The 17,332-nt window shown below is 33.2% G+C and overlaps 1 protein-coding gene across 8 annotated transcripts in view; it reads left to right on the top strand.

Moving 5' to 3' along the window:
- RICTOR (RPTOR independent companion of MTOR complex 2) overlaps positions 1 to 17,332 on the top strand; it is a 111,848-nt gene that overhangs the window by 38,320 nt on the left and 56,196 nt on the right. For 7 of the 8 annotated variants that reach the window (XM_026506855.4, XM_026506856.4, XM_026506861.4 and 4 more), the window contains 3 exons: positions 1,239 to 1,336; positions 12,342 to 12,406; positions 13,684 to 13,815. In XM_026506855.4, coding sequence (XP_026362640.2) covers positions 1,239 to 1,336; positions 12,342 to 12,406; positions 13,684 to 13,815 — 295 coding nt within the window. Of the gene's footprint in view, positions 1 to 1,238; positions 1,337 to 11,422; positions 11,829 to 12,341; positions 12,407 to 13,683; positions 13,816 to 17,332 lie in introns of those variants that run through there. The other variant, XM_057312210.1, reaches the window with a different exon arrangement.

Genomic DNA, 17,332 nt, shown 5'->3' with positions numbered 1-17,332 from the left:
TGCATTTATTCCGATGTGGTATATTTTCATTAGACCTAATTTTCATCTCCAGAAATTAAGTTTGAGTGATTTTTATACCTTTCATTCCTCTCCCGAGGTTTTCGCACATATAGGTTATAGTTATAAAAACTTTTAATGTTCTTATCTGCTAATTCTAACATCTTTGTTAGTTCTGGGTCATTTTCTGTTGATTAATTTTTCTGCTTTTTATAGGTCGTATTTTCCTGCTTTTTTACATGTCTGATAAATTTTGACTGGCTGTTAAACACTGTAAGTTTTGCTTTGTTAGGTGCTTCATATTTTTTCATTTCTTATAAATCTTGACCTTTGGTCTGAGACACAATTTAGTTACTTGGAAATACTTTAATTCTTTCAAGTCTTGCTTTGAAGATTTGTTAGGTGGGATAAAAGAAGTGTTTAGTCGATATCTGATTGTTCTCCACTACTTAGCCAAGACTTTTCTGAATACTCTAACCAATGAACTGTACATATTTTCAATCTGGCTGTTAGGAACAGGCACTGCTCCCTGTCCTGTGTGGAAAAAGAATACATTCCTTTTAATTCTTCTGAAGTTAATTTCCTCACACACATGCACTAGCCATTGCCATACCAACTACCTGAGGGGGTCCCTTTGCAGATCTTCAGAGTTCTTTCTCTGTAATGCTCTCTTTTCTAATTCTTCTTGGTTTTCTTGGACTCTGAGTTCTGTCTTTAAAACTTGGACTGTTGGCCTGGATTTCACCTGTCAGCACCAAGGCCTGGAAACTTTCTTAAGACAGTTAGCTGGGGCAATTGTAGGGCACACTTGTGTGTTTCTCACCTCTCAGGGATCACTGTTCTTTACTTCCCGAGGTCCTGTGTTTTGAGAACTATAATTTCATATATTTTATCCTGGTTTTTGGTTGATTCTAATATATTGGACAGTATTTTTGGTGCCTGTTGTATATTGTAGCAAGAAGTAATAGTTGGGATATTGAAATTTAAGATTTAGTAATTAAATAATTCCAGGTGATGATGCACAGAGTTGGACCATAGGTATGAGTGGAGTAGAGGTGTGAAGGTCATTTAGTGAGTCATTCACATGGACTTTGAAGTCACCTAAGTAGATGGATTTGAGATAGAGAATAAGATTTTAAATCAAGACCAAAGTTGTGGAGTTCTAATACTTCATGTTTATGTGTTTGGTTAGGAAAATACTCTTCTAAAATTATGTTAATTTGTCTTGTCTTTTCTTCTAGAACCTTCTGACAACTTAAGGGAGATTCTCCAAAATGTGGCCAAATTGCAAGGAGTATCAAATATGAGAAAACTAGGCCATCTGAATAACTTTACTAAGGTAAGCAACTCATCTAAAATTCTTCGTTCCTCATTATACTTATCTCAGATGCTTTTTAACTATCATTAAGTCAAGAATTCTTGTCCTCAATAGATGGATTGGTATGTTTTTGAGCCTGGTAATGATGGACAGCCAACTCTTGGAAACACTAAAATGCCTATTATTTGAGGTGATGCCATATATTAAGGAAGCAGAATGGTTCCTTTGGGAAAATTTTTTTTTTCTTTTTTTAGTTTCCTCAGTATACATTGTTCTGCTACATTTAAAATTTGGGATTAATTATATATTTTAACCCCCTAAAAGTGTGACCCATAGACCACCAGCATCCCTGTCACCTTGGAGCTTGTTTGAAATGTACTGTTTGGCCCCTACCCCAGACCTATGAATCAGAATCTACATTTTAATTAAGATTCTCAGGTGAATTTGTATGTACATTAAAATTTGAGGGGCACTCTTTTAATCCTTCCAAAATGTTTAATTCTTTGCTATCTAATAATTAGACTATGGCTTGGAGTTTATTTTATTTCACAGAAATAAAAGGAGATGAGAATATAGTCACTGTAACAAAATTGTTTTTTCAATATGGTGATGTGCAATAAATATAAAATAGATTAGGGTTTTTTTCATAGTTAAAGAAGCAAGTACATATGCTTTTTTTTTTCTTTAGTGAAGTTTCGGAATATTCTGGCATGTATTTTTATATAATAGATGAGAAAATTATTTTGTATGAGGGACAAGAAAGTATTATTTTTGAAACAACTTTGAAAAACATTGAATAGGTGCTTGAGAAAGAGTTTTCAAAAATATCCCTAGGTATGTTTCCATTTTTTAGTGAATGTAATGAAAATCTTCAAATGCATGCTTCCATGTGCTTGTCAGATAATGTCAAGTCTTTGAGACCCAAAATTCTTCCAAGATTGTAAATTGCGTATCCTCATTTCACTCCCTTCTATTAAATTTCCCAGTTTTATCTCACCATTCTTCACTCAACTCTAGTAAATCTTGCAACTTGCCTAGATTTAACCATTAAAAACAATTTGATATAGGTTTATATCCTGTTTGAACTTATGGTTCCTATCATAATCATGTTGGCATCTAGATATATAGTTCCATATCTTTTGCCAGCTGGGATTCTGAAAGTTGGGGATGATGTAAGGATGGCAGTGTTTTGTTTTGTTTTTTAATCACTCTAGCACTAGTATATCCTAAAGCAATATTAAAAATCTAGAGCAGCACCTTCCAGTAGAAATATAATGTGAACCACAAATATAATTTTAAATTTTCTAGTACCACATTAAAAGGAAAAGGAAGCATGTGAAATTCTTTTTAATAATACATTTTCTTTAATCCAATATATTACAAATTATTATTTGATGTAATTTTTTATAAAATGTTAATGAAATATTAACATTTTTTATACTAAATCTTTGAAATCCAGTATGTATATTATGCTTTTTGTGCATCTCAGTTCAGAGTAGCCACATTTATAGTGCTCATAGCAACCCGTGGCTAGTAGATACCAACCGTAATGAATAGTACATATATAGAGACAGACTTTGGAATAGGAGTAGTTTAAACAGTTGGACACTTTTCTTTTCCCCTTCTGTATTCTCCCATTTATTTCTGTCTCCATCCCAGGTTCTCTTGGGTTAGGGTCGGTTGCTCTCTCCCTTTTTCCCTTTTCCCCTTTTCCCTTTCCTTGTTTCTCTGTCTTTGAATTTTTCCTACAGTATTTCACTAAGTTTTCTTCCTTGGTTTTTCCTTGATTTGTGTTCTCCCAGTCTCTTCTCCCCCTTCTCCTTCCCTTCACTCTCTCCTTCTCTGCTCTCTTTCTTTCCCCCTTTCCCTTCATCTCCTCTTTCTTCACCTTTCTCTAACTCCTTCCCTTTCTCTCATTCCCTCATTTCTCTGTTCCCTCTCTCCTTCTCTTCCCCCATTGTAGCCCTGTAGAGTACAGAATGATTTATCTCCTTAAGAAAGGCCTAGGCTTTGGGGCTTTTTGTATTGTTTGTCTTCTGTTTTGCTGTATCCTTTCATTATAATTTTCACATTTCCCTCTGGCCCTTGTACCAGGTAAACAGCACTTTTATTTGCTATTATAAATTATTTATGGATTTAAAAACCAGAAAACCAGACTTATTAGAATTTGTTTACAATATGAGGGACTAAAGCTTGAGTTGGGGTCTCAGGGGCTTTCTCATTAGTAAAGTCCGTGAACATTGGACTTGATAAAATCGTTTTGGCTGCCTGGTGATAACAATGGGAGTAGATGGAGACTTGCATTCCAGTTCTGGCCGTAACTAGCAAGGCAGTCTTGGGCAGATTTCTTTACTCGGGTAATCTTGATGCCGTTAGAGGCAAGGTCTCATTATAGTACCTGGCATATAATATGTACTTCGTAACAGATAACATAGCGCTTTTCAACCTGGGGTTTGTTTTTGTTTGCTTAAGTATTTTTGCCACTTTTCTGTTTTTTTGGCTGACCCTAAGGACATGAGTCTGCTTAATAGTTTGAGTTGCAGATTAGTAAGCTGTTACTGTAACAGGGTTTTTCAACCTCAGTAATTCTGACATAATGGGCCAGCTAATTATTTGTCTTAGGAGGCTGTCTTCTCTATTTGTAGTGTATATAACAGCATTCCTGCTTCTACCCCCTAGATGCCAGTGGCACACTTCACCAGTTGTGATAAGCAGAAGTGTCTCCAGACATTGCCAAATGTTTCCTGGGGGCAGAATTGCCCCTAGCTAAGAACCACTCCTGAAAATAAATGCCAGTAGATTTTATTATTAAATTTCTTCAGATATCTAGTGTAAAATAAATGCTTCCCAAATTTAATCGTGATATAATGTATCTTTGAATTCTATTTTGGTGGAGAGCTAGGTTCATAAACATTTACATAGCTGGTATTTCTGTAAAATCTGTAAGTTCATGTCCTTTTGAGTAAAATTAGAAATTCTCAGAAGTCTCTATGAATATCCCTATAGAATAAGAAATCTTTATAGAATATATGTATCTCTATAGAATAAGAAAATAAGAAAAATAACTGATGCCACATAGTTAGACTAGTTAGGAATTAGTTGGTCACCCTTCTCTGTATTCCCATAACAGATTATGTGTGTCTATTAAATTTTACCCTTTTGTTACTGTTGTCGTAAGTTGCTATCTTATTGAGTTTTTTAAACAGAAGAAACTGTAGTATTTCTTTTTCTACTCTTATATACCTTTTTACTCCAAAGCCTGGCATATAACAAGTGTTTAATTAAAGGTTTTATATTACGTTGAGAAGATTTTGTATTTTAAATATGAGTTTTTGTTGTACTACTATTTGTTATGTTATTTAATATAAGCCTGCTGTTAGAATTAATTTAGTAGATCAGTGGGGCTAAAATGTTGTATACGGTAGACTTACCTGCAGAATTAAACTTCCTTGTAAAGTATGAAGAGGGTGCTAGTGATGTGATCCTATAACCATGTGAATGTCACACACCCATGCTTGCCTTCTGACATCATTTCACTAGATAAAGTAATGTGTATAACAGACTGCTGATGAATATAATCTTAGTATCCTATTTTTAAAACTGACAACATGCTTATAATCTAAAGACCTTTTTTTAAAAGATGAAAGTATTTCAGCTCTTTACATTCTAAAAGTTCTCTTTCCCTGTATTTAATCTCCTGTATTCATTTTGAAAGCTCCAAAAGAATCTTTATTTTGTTCTGTATTGAAAAAACTTCAAAAATAGTATAAGCTAAATATAAAAAATTAAAATGGCACAGAACTATTTATGGTACGATGTGAAAGTCCTCTCTCACATACCCTTCCCATCCTCCTCCCCACTGTGACAGAAGTACCATTGGAAAGTATTTATCCTTCTCTGGTATGATTGTGTGTGTGTGTGTGTGTGTGTGTGTGTGTGTGTTTATTTCATTCAGTTGTGAGAATTAAATGAGCTAAACAAAAAGACATGCTTAATAGAGTACTGAGTTTATTTACCATTTATTACACAGACACAAGGTTTGTTTGTTTTTTTAATGACATCATGACATATTGACTTAGTTTGCACTTTTCCACTTTCCAATATATCATAGAATCCTTAACTTTTCTATAAATGTAGATCTACTTTTTTATAGCTACATGTATGTGTGTGGATAGATACATGTGTGTAGATGTATCCACACATATATTTGTGTATGTTTACAAATATATACATAGTCGTACATATGCATATGTACATATACTATAATTTGGTCATTTCATCATTAAAAAATGTTTTTCCTACTTCTTTTTGCTATTTTAAATAATGTATAGTAACACTCGTGTACTTTCTTATGCAGAAAAGGATTTAGAAGTGTGATTTCTTAGCAAAAAGTATTTGTACTTTTTTAAAACCTTCTTCTAAAATGTACTCTGAAAAGATCATGTTGTGGAAATCTTACCTGTGATAAGATTTTTTTTTTTTAAGTTTGGGTTATTCTATCTATTGCTTATTTGTGAGAACTACTCATTTAACCTTCAGAGCAATATGAGTAAAAGGGGAATATCATTTAATTGTCCTGTTTTAATTGATCATTATATTTTTAAAAAATTAATAATTTTATAAGCATCTCAGACTTTTTTATTACCTAGAAGTAGTTTAGACTTCTGTTTTACCTTTGTAAGAATATAATATTGTTGATCATCCCTTTTAAACATTTTAGTTTTTATAAGAAAGTCTTATAAGAAACAAATTCAACAAACTTAATTCAACTGAACTAAAGTAAAAAGACATTATTTGCTCTATGATAAGGAAAACCAAATGTTGGGTCCTAATTTCAGGTAAAACATCCCAAGGGTGGAAAAAATGTTAATTGTATTCTGTCTCTCCATTTCTTAGCTTTCTTTCTTTTTTTTTTCCCTAAGTTAGCTTCATTCTGAAACACTTTCCATTTGGCTAAGAAATGGATACATTTCTTAAAAGATACATCGTCCTTATAGCTTTTAATCAAAAAGGAGAGGGTAGCCCTCTCTTACTATCTTCTACATGAACTGTCATTTTGGTCACATTCAGCGAGCCATTGTGACTGATAGTCATAAAAACACATGGGATGGGAGCAACAGAAACCCAATGAAAAATGTGATATCTAATAATTTTGCATATTAAGTGACTGTTAGGATGTTAATTCTTACATTTTGAAAGGTCTTTAATGATTTCTAAATTTATGATTTTATTCTAAATATAACACATCTATGTGATAGGGCAGGCAGTGTTACGTTTTCATAACTTAAAACAACTTAAAAGCATTAGTTAACCACCACTGAAAGCACAGCCCTAACATCTGTTACTGTCCCTGGAAAATAGACACGGATTGTGACAAATATGCTATGTTTTGTCATAAATTGATCTTTTTAGTTGTTACTTTGATCTTCCAGTTACCAACTGAGTGGGCATTTTTTTCAGAAATGTTTCTTGCTGTTGGAAAAAAAAGAGGGAAATGTGTCTTGCAGTTGAAACATTTATCTTGCATTGTTTTTTCTTTTTGCAAAATGGAGGATGAAGATTTTTTATACATACGTATGGATTTAAAGTAAAATATAAGATTTCCTAAGCTTTGAGACAAAGGAGGAAAATGATACTCCTTTCAAAATACTTTTCCAAATGTGATTTTTGGAGATCATAATAATAACTTTGAGGGTTTTTTTTAGCTTTTCATCAAAACTGCTAACTCTAACAAATGTTAAATGGTGGACAGTCATATATTTTGTGTTTAGGAGGGTGGGTAATTTGGAAACTGAATCTACAGTTTTCTGCAAGCATCTGGCAGTTGTGAAAAAGATAGTACAAAAAATGAGAACCAAGTACACACTTAGGGAAGAAACCAACCCTTGACAGGACAAGACTTTGTTTATTTTTAGGATTTCATTTTATTAACATCCATTGCTGCTGTAGCAAAGAAATGGAAAAACTGCCTTTTTAAGAATTTGAGTTGATATGTAAACCACTGTTTCAAGAAATAACATTTTTCCCATTTTAAAAACACAGTATATTTTTTAAAGATTTTATTTATTTATTCATTTATTATTTAGCGCAAGTGTGCGCACACGTGCGAGATGGGGGAGGGACAGAGGGAGAAGGAGAGAGAGAATCTCAAGCAGACTGTACGCTGAGCATGGAGCCTGATGTGGGGCTCCATCCCACTACCCTGAGATCATGGCCTGAGTTGAAATTAAGAGTTGGTCAGTTAACCAACTGAGCCACCAAGACATCCCAAAACACAATATTTTATATGTTGATGTAAACAAATTCTAAGCTTCATTTTTCTATTAAATTTGAGTTGAAATATGTCCAAGGTCTAAGTGATTACGATACATAATAAACAGTTCTTTTTTTTTTAATTTATTTAAATGTACCATACAATGACAATGCTAGTAATCTTAATACCTGGAAATCTCAAATAAACACTAAATTATGTTTAATAGTGTCAATAGTTAATAATTTTTATGTGTGGTTTGATCCTTTGAAATGGGCAGTTTTTGTTATGTGTGTTTCTAGTTAACTGTTTTGGAAAAAATAATAGTTAATTTCACTTACTCATATATAACCAGAGTGCAGTTCTCCAGACTTAGAATCACACCATTTTTGAGGCTGGAGAAATGAAATAAAGATAGTAATGTTCAGTTACTTACTTTTAATATCCAGTCTCTCCTCTCCCTTTGCCCCTGTATAAATAATTTTAATACAGAATTGTAGTAATATTTACAGTGGGCTCTGGACTCAGACTAGTTTGGTCCGATTTCTGGCTTTACCACTTACTAGCTTTTGGCATTGGGAAGTCATATTATCTACTATCCCTAATACTCATTTGTCTTCATTTACATAAATATTTTCTAGAATTAACAAGATTAAAAGTGAATGAATGTTACTTCTGTTCCTATTCATGAATTTTATATATGGATAACCATCCCCAGGTTATGTAATACATACTCATTATAAACATTTCCAAAATACAGAAAAGCACAGAGAGGGAAATAAATCACCCATGATTACATTTTCATTTTTGGTATTAAAATTTTGATATATAGACTTTTAAAAAATGTATCTTAAAAAAAAAAAAAAATATATATATATATATATATATATATATATATATATATATATCATTTAGAATTTTTTCCTTGTCTTACCAGTACATTATGTTAGTTTTTCCTCATGTTTAAATATTATGTAATATTGATGGCTACATAAGTTTGGTCCTTTTTGAACATTTTGTTTCCAGTTCCTTACCATTATAAATAATGTACAGTGTACTCTTCATTTTAGATTATTTTGTTAATATAAATCACCAAAAGTAGTTCCCAACCCTAGAGCATTTTTCATATTTTACAAAATATTTTCAGTTTATAATCAACCCCACTGATAGTATATTGTCTTATTTGGTATAATCATGTTAAAAAGCAGTTTCTTGCCACGTTGGTGAACTTTATTTCAAATGGTATTTTTCAGTGTATTTGGTTCAGATTTTAGGAAACAGGAAATATGTCATGTTTATTTATCAATTTTGCTGCTTCATTAAATTCTTTGTACATTTTCTTGGCCTCTTCTCAGTAACATTTCCCTAATTTGTTTAGGCCTTTCACATTATAAGTGCCTACTTGTTGTTGTAGGCCCTGCTTTTGCTATATGAGGGTGTAATGTTAAGGGCTGAATTGTGTCCCCCCAATTCATTTGTTGAAGCCTTCACCCGCAGTACCTCAGAATGTGTATGTATTTGGAGATGCGGCCCTTAAAGTGGTAGTTAAGGTAAAATTAGGTCATTTGGGTGATCCATAATCCAATGTGACTGGTATCCTGATAAGAAAAGGAGATTAGTACACAGATATACACAGAGGAACAACCATACAAAGACTTGAGAAAACCCAGGAGAGAGGACCTCAGAACAAAGAACCTCTGTCAAGCTACATTGATCTTCTAGCTTCTAGAATCATGAGAAAATAAATTTCTGTGTTTGAGCTGCCTGGTCGTGGTTCGTGTTACGGCAGCCCCAGCAAACTAATATACGGCCCAAACCTTTGCTTATCATGATTTTGCAAATATTTTTGAGTAATATGTTATTAAACTTTTAATTTTAGGTATGCAGTTGGTTTTTTAGAGATATATGAACTTTCCTCTTTTGTCTCAAAGCTTAGGAAATCTTACATTTTATTTTAAATCTATATGTATGTATAAAAAAACCTCATCCTCCATTTTTAAGTACTTACAACGTTGTGCAACAAACTATAAGAGAAATAACAAAAAAATTTCATACCATTTGAAAGTTTGGTCTAAAGCTTCTTTGTCATATTTCAGAATTTTGAGGATTTTAGAGGAATACCAGTATAACAATTTTGGATAAAGACCTGTGAACAAAAGCTTTTTAGCTTGTTTTGCCTATTTGCTTATTTACACAGCATTTTCTTACCACACAAAGCGATCATTTGTATAGTCTCCTTTTCTGCTATGAAATTTTGCAGTATTGAGAGCTACTCTATTCTGATCCCCTTACCTGTTCCATTTGGAACATTTCTTTTTTCTTTTGCTTCTAAAGAAGAAACTGGATAGGAAATTTTATAAGGAGCCTACCACTAGAATAGGATTAGCTTTTTTTTTCTGCAGTATTGTACCCTTTGAAATATATCCTTGGGTCCATTCTTTTCACGGACAGATGTGCTAGCCACTTTGGTTGGTTTATTCTGTCTGGTTAACATGTTCATAACTTCATACTGAAGAATAATAGTGCTTGGAATCTCTTCTGATTCTTCAGTGTTAATTAAAGGATCAATCTTCTCTTTCATCCATTTCAGTTAGGCCCATTAAATAACTTGAGAAACTTTTATATAACTTTTAGGTAAAAGTTATTTTTCAAAACTCAGACTAAAATGGTCTATAGTCATCCAGGCAGAAGGGAAGTAGCTAGTATTAGATCAGTGTTCTTAATGAAAACAAGGAAAGCCTGTTTGAAGGTAGCAGAAAACTGCTCAGTGGACAAGAAATGTAGGAGCCAAAGCTTCAGAGAAGGGAGAATCTTGTGGAGGTGAACTTAACTTCTCCAAAAACTTTTGCCGAGGGATACTGGCTAGTGTAGAGGTGGGCAGAAAACTAGAGACTCAGACTTTAGGCCCAGGAGTACTGTAACTAAAACACAGAAAAAACAGCCCAGACCTTTTGGTGGAGACCTAGGGGAAATCTAGTATAAGGAGATTCGTGTCTCCATACATTTGTTGAATACTGAGAGTATCTGAGATAGTTAACTTAAAAATCTAAACAAAAAATATTTGAAAATAAAGGTAGAACTTGTAGTGTTTTTGTATGACAAAAATTAGATATATCATCCTCTTGGGACTAATCCCCTCAACAACAAAAAAAGGTTTCAGTTGAAACATGGGGAGCAAGGAGAAAAAGGAAAAAGTGGAGGTAGAGTGAGTCTTACAAGAGCAGAAGTTTATCTGTACTTAATATTGTCCAGTGACCTAACAAAGAAAAGGATAAGCCCTCGGTAGAGAAAGATACTATCAGGAATCTCTGCAAGTTTTTATATACAGAGATTACAGGATCCACCAAAAGGCAGGACTACATGACTACAACAAAAGGAAAAACATAGTAGAAACAGATCCAGAGATGGTCTACATCATTCACATTCATTTAGATAATAAGCACTTTAAATATTTAAAATATGATTTATATGTCAAGAAAATAGAGGAACTATGGAGAGCATAGGTGAAAAAGAAGATTTTTTATTATAGGAAATGTGTGTAAAGTTAAATGAAAATTCAAGAAGGGAAAAACAATGTCTAAAACGAAAAACTCGCTAGATAGATTAGCTGTACTGGAAGACAGATAAATAGAAAATGTCCAGCCAAAGCACTGAGATAAAAGAGAATGGAGAAAATAGAAAAGAGGTTTTAGAGATCTGCAGTATACACAAATGGATCTGATATTTGAATTACCAGAAAAAGAGAAGAGAGAAGATTGGGCAGAAGTAATTTTGAAGAGATAATGTATAGAATTTTCTAAAACTAATAAAATATATATCAACCCAGAGATTTGGAAATTTCTATTTTTCCTAAGCAGGATAGATACAAAGAAAACCACACCTGAACCGTAAAATTGCTGAAAACCAAAGATAAAGAAAAAAAATCTTGAAAGGACTCTGAGAAAAAGGATCTGACCTTCAAAGGAGCCAGGAGTGAGAGTGATATCAGACTTTCAATAGAGACAGTGGAAACCATCTTGAAGCTTTTAGGAAAATAGCAGCTAACCTAAAAATTTGTAAATCCAGCAAGATATCCTTCAAAAACAGAAGTGAAAAAACAAATTTCCAGGCAAACAAAAGTCAAAAGAATCTGTTACCAGCAACCTTGGCTACAAATTAAATAAATGAAAACACCAATAAAACAAATCAACAAACTGAGGATTCTTTAGACAGAAGGAAGAATATCCCATTAAGATTCCACTGACATGAAGAATAATGGAAAAGGTGAATTTGTGGGTAAATATAAATTGATACTGACTAAATATTAACTGAAAATAAAAATAACAGTAATTTGCTGTGGGGCTTGAAAAATAGAAAAAACATCAGTAAAGTGAAAGGTGAGGCAAGTAAATGAAGTTCAAGTGTGAAGAGTCTAGCATTGTTGAGGACATGGTAATAGTTTCTCTTAGACTGTGATTAACAACGCATGTTGTAATCTCAATGGTAACCATTAAAAAATAGTTTTAAAATAGTAAACTTATTGAGGGGGAAAAATGGAATAATAAAAAGTAATTGGTTGATTTCAAATGAAAGCAAAAAGGAGGGTTAAATCTAAAACTGGCAGGTCAAATAAAAAAACAGTAAGGGATAGAAATAAATATGCATATTTGAACAGTTGGTATATTTTCTGGAATTTTATTAAAGAAAAATACCTTATTTTTCAGTCTAAAAAATAATGTAAATATAAATAGACAAAAATACATAACACATATTCACATACTTTTATTTTTCTGACAGCTTCTTTGTGATATTGGCCATAGTGAAGAAAAATTGGGTTTTAACTATGAGGATATCATAATTTGGTAAGTATAGTTCAGTTCCCTCCCTCACCCCTCTGGGTTTTAGTAATTTCAATTCTAGTAATTTTTTTTTATTTTTTATTTTTATTTTTATTTTTATTTTTTTTAAAGATTTTATTTATTTATTTGACAGAGATAGAGACAGCCAGCGAGAGAGGGAACACAAGCAGGGGGAGTGGGAGAGGAAGAAGCAGGCTCATAGCGGAGGAGCCTGATGTGGGGCTCAATCCCACAAGGCTGGGATCACGCCCTGAGCCGAAGGCAGACGCTTAACCGCTGTGCCACCCAGGCGCCCCTAGTAATTTTTTTTTAAATAAAGATTTTATTTATTTATTAGAGAGAGAGACAGCCAGTGAGAGAGGGAACACAGGCAGGGGGAGTGGGAGAGGAAGAAGCAGGCTCCCAGTGGAGGAGCCTGATGTGGGGCTCGATCCCAGAACTCCAGGATCACGCCCTGAGCCGAAGGCAGACGCTTAACGACTGAGCCACCCAGGCACCCCTCAATTCTAGTAATTTTAAACTAAAAGGACAGTATAACACATTATATTTGATTTTGTAGAACAGTTGTTTGATTAGAAAAATTCAAGATCTCTAATGTTTTTGGTTATTCTGTTGTTCTTACTGATGCTTTGTAATTATCAAATATAAAGAGTCCAAGCTAATGATGGGAAATACCTGGATTTTTATAATTCAGACTTCTAAATTAAACATGAAATTCACAGAACAAAAGTTCTTAAATTTTCCTAAAAACAAGAAGAATCTGCAATTCTCTCTAGACCTCACTTCAGACAAAGTGTGCTTCTGGCAAACTTTATTTTCTCAAGTCCACCAACAGAGACATAATGTTATAATTTCATCGCCATCTTTTTGGTGTGCTTGGGAATTAAAATTTATATAGTCTGTGCCTACTGTCATAAAGTATTAATTGATTTAAAACAATGACTCTTTGAGTGGAGTGGAAGCAGGTAGGCAGAAGGGAATAGATTGTAGAGGCATATGTGATACACCTTGAAAAAGGCATATTTAATTTCCCATTGTTTATATAAAATAAACTAGAGAAGGTAGAACAAAATAACATTTTCTTGATTAGTAAGAATGTGCTTAAGCAGCACAGATTAAAAAATAACAATATTAGTGAAATTCCATGGCTTATAGTGAATGATTTATGTATATATAAAATCACTAATAGTTCTGCTTATTGCACCTGAGGAAGAATTTGGTACCATAATTTTCTGTGTATTTGAAACTCATGCAGCAAAACTTTTTTTGTTTTTATGCAGTTTGCGGTTAGCTTTATTGAATGAAGCAAAAGAAGTGCGGGCAGCAGGGCTGCGAGCTCTTCGATATCTCATCCAAGACTCCAGTATTCTGCAGAAGGTGCTAAAATTGAAAGTGGACTATTTAATAGCGAGGTAATTTTCCTAGAGCTGTTTATGTTTTTAAAATTATATATTAAGTTTTAACACATGTATCGTGAAGTGTACAAATTTTTAGTGTAAAGCCTGATAATTTTTAGAGATATATACAGCCAACTACCCCATTATCCTGAGTAAGATAGAGTATTTTCTGCATCCCAATTTCCCTTGCGTCTCCAACCAGTAGTAAACATTATTCTGCCTTTTCTCATTGTAAACCAGTTTTTCCTGTTCTTGAGCATCATATTTGGAAAAATACATAGTTATTCTTTTCTTTCTTCGGTGTTATTTGTCAGATGTATCCATGTTGCTTTTGTTTTTAAAGGCTATGTAAAATTTCATGTTACGAATATACTATAATTTATTACATTCTGTTGGTGATTTTCTAGGTTGTTTTCAGTTTTGGCTATTTTGGATAAAGCTGCCCTGAACATTCTTGTAGGTAGACATATGCACACATTTTTCTTAGGTATATATGTAGGAGTGGAACTGCTAAGTCATAGGTTTATGTCTATTTAGCTTTACTACGTACCGCCAGTTTTCCATAGTGATTGTACCAATTCATATTCCTACCAACAATGTTTGAGAGTTTCAGTCTCTTTACATTCCTATCAGCACTTACTTTTAGTTTTTAATTGTAGACTTTCTGCTGTAGTGTTCATTGTGAGTTTCATTGTGGTTTTAATTTTTTTTTTAAAGATTTTATTTATTTATTTGACAGAGAGACAGCCAGCGAGAGAGGGAACACAAGCAGGGGGAGTGGGGGAGGAAGAAGCAGGCTCGTAGCGGAGGAGCCTGATGTGGGGCTCCATCCCAGAACGCCAGGATCACGCCCTGAGCTGAAGGCAGACGCTTAACCGCTGTGCCACCCAGGCGCCTCTCATTGTGGTTTTAATGTGCATTTCCCTAATAAGTACTGATGTTAAGCACCTTTCATTTGTTTGTCGGTTATTTGAACATCCTCCTTGTCTTTTACTCATTTGTAAATTGGATTATCTGTCTGTCTCATTATATAGAAGTTCTTGATGTTCCGGATATGATTCCTTTCAGGTATACGTCTTGATAGTATCTTCTCCAAGTCAGTCTGTTTTATCTTTCCTCTCTCCACAATTAATAAAACCCAATTTTATAGTTAATGATCTTGGACTCTTTGGAAGATATTATTCTGTGTTTTCTTCCTCTGTGTGTTTAATTAGGTGTCAGGTCGATTCATTTTTATTTTTATGGATACGCAGTACATTTTAGGATTTATTGAAAAGATTATCCTCTGGTGTCTAGATTAGTGACACTTCTGTTGTAAACCAGGTAACTGGTAAGTATGGATCTGTTTTTGTGTTCCTTATTCTTCTTAGTTTATTTGTCTGTTCTTGCCCTTGTTTCTCACTGTTTTAATGACTGCAGCCTGATAGTAAATGTTAATATCTGTCAGTATAAGTCTTCCAATTTTTGTTCTTTAAGACTGTTGGCTATTTTATGTTCTGCATTTTCATACGAATTTTAGAGTCAACTTGTCCATTTCCTTAAAACATTCTGGGATTTTAGTAGTAATTACATTGAAGTTCTAGATTAATTTGGGGTGAATTGATATCTTAATAACATTGACGGTTCTAAACCTTTATTTTCTTGGAACTTTAATTTCAACAGTATTTTGTAGTTTTCTGTTTAGAGGTCTTGCACATACTTGCTATGTTCATTCTAAGGTATTTTTATGAGAGTATTACTGTAAGTTAAATTTTTTCTTTTTCATATTTTTTGCTGTTAAATACGTAGAAAAATAATTGTGGGGTTTTGTTTTTGGCTCTGGGTTTGGATACTAAACTCTTATCTAGTGATCTTGCTAGATTCACTTTCCAATTCTAATTGTTTTTAAAAATTATTTTAGAGTTTTCTGTGTACCTAGCATTAATTGCAAATGATGACTGTTTTATTTCTTCCTTTCCGATCCTTGTATCTTTCTTTTTCCTGCCTTATTGCACTAGTTAGAATATTGCACTTACTAGAAATAGTGATAGTGGACAGCTTTGTTTTGCTCCTGAACTCGGGTTAAAAGTATTCAGTGTTTTGCCATTATTTATGATACTTGCTGTAGGCTTTTTGTGGATTTCTTTATGTTCCTTGTTTGCATCCCTGAAGTAAGCACCACATGTTCACTGTGTGTTTTGTCCTTTTTAAATATTAACTGAATTTGGTTTAATATTTTGTGGAAGATTTGTAGCTAAGTTCATGAGAGGTATTGGCCTATATTTTTCCATTCTTCTAGGTGTGGTATCAGGACTTTTTTTTTTTTTTTTTTTTGCTTTGTAAAACAACTAGGGAAATGTCGCCCTGTTTTTATATTTTCTGGAAGAATTTATGTAAGATGAGTATTGGTTTTTTTTTTCCTACGTGATTAGTAGAATTCACCAGTGAATTTGTCTGGGCATAGGGTTTTCTTTTTTTAGGAAGTTTTGTTTTGTTTTGTTTTTTAAGATTTTATTTATTTTTCAGAGAGAGAGAGTGCACACACAAGCGGGGGGAACAGCAGACAGGGAGAAGCAGGCTCCCCATTGAGCAAGGAGCCTGATGGGGGACTCCACCTCATGACCTTGGGATAATGACATGAGTCTAAGACAGATGCTTAACCTATTGAGCCACCCAGGCACCCCTTTTTAAGGAAGTGTTAAGATTATGGATTCCATTTCTTCAGCAGATACAATACTATTCAGATTTTCTCCTTCTTCTTTTGTTAGTCATTACTTTATATATTTTGAAGCTTTGTTACTACATTCATATTTAGAATTGTTAAACCTTCACATTGGGCTAATCTTTTTATAGTTATGAAATGTCACTTTTTATTCCTAGTAGTACTTCTGAGTATTCATGTTACCTTATATTAATATGGCTATACTCAACTTTGATTTAGGGCTTGCAGGATATATCATTTACCATCCTGTTACTTTCTGTTGTTTTGTCCTTACATTTAAGTTTCTGGCCTATAAACATCATATAGGTTTTTTGTTCATTTTTAAATCTAGTTTGACTGTCTTTGTCTTCTAATTGGAATATTTAGACTGTGTCTAGTGGATTTTTATATGCATGGTCTGTGGGCTTTATGTAGTATAATTATATGCATGTTTATGAGTTTGTTCATTTTGTTAATTTTCTCATATGAGTTTGTTTGCTTTCCTGAGATTTGTCACATCTGTTCTTTGTTCTTATGTTTCTCCTTTTGTTTCTTTTGGAATATCAAGAATTTCTTTTCCTCTTCTATTAATATGTTGGTTGTAAAGTCTTGTCTTCTTTCAGCAGTTGCCCTAGAGATTACAACTTGTGTCCTTGATATTAAGGTTTAGTGTTTTATTACAACCAGAACAATGTAGGAAACCTTTTATAGTTTATATCATCTCCCCTCTGCTTTTTGTATTATTGCTATAGTTTTTATTTCTGCATATATTTGTAACCCTACAGGATAGTTTTGTTACTGTTTTAAACTGGAGCTATTGATACATATTTTTAAAAACTTATTTATTTATTT

Source organism: Ursus arctos, unplaced genomic scaffold (assembly GCF_023065955.2).
Source record: "Ursus arctos isolate Adak ecotype North America unplaced genomic scaffold, UrsArc2.0 scaffold_15, whole genome shotgun sequence".
Classification (NCBI taxonomy): Eukaryota; Metazoa; Chordata; class Mammalia; order Carnivora; family Ursidae; genus Ursus; species Ursus arctos.
The sequence above is the reverse complement of the archived record's forward strand: the minus strand, read 5'-3'. Positions and strand labels throughout refer to the sequence as shown.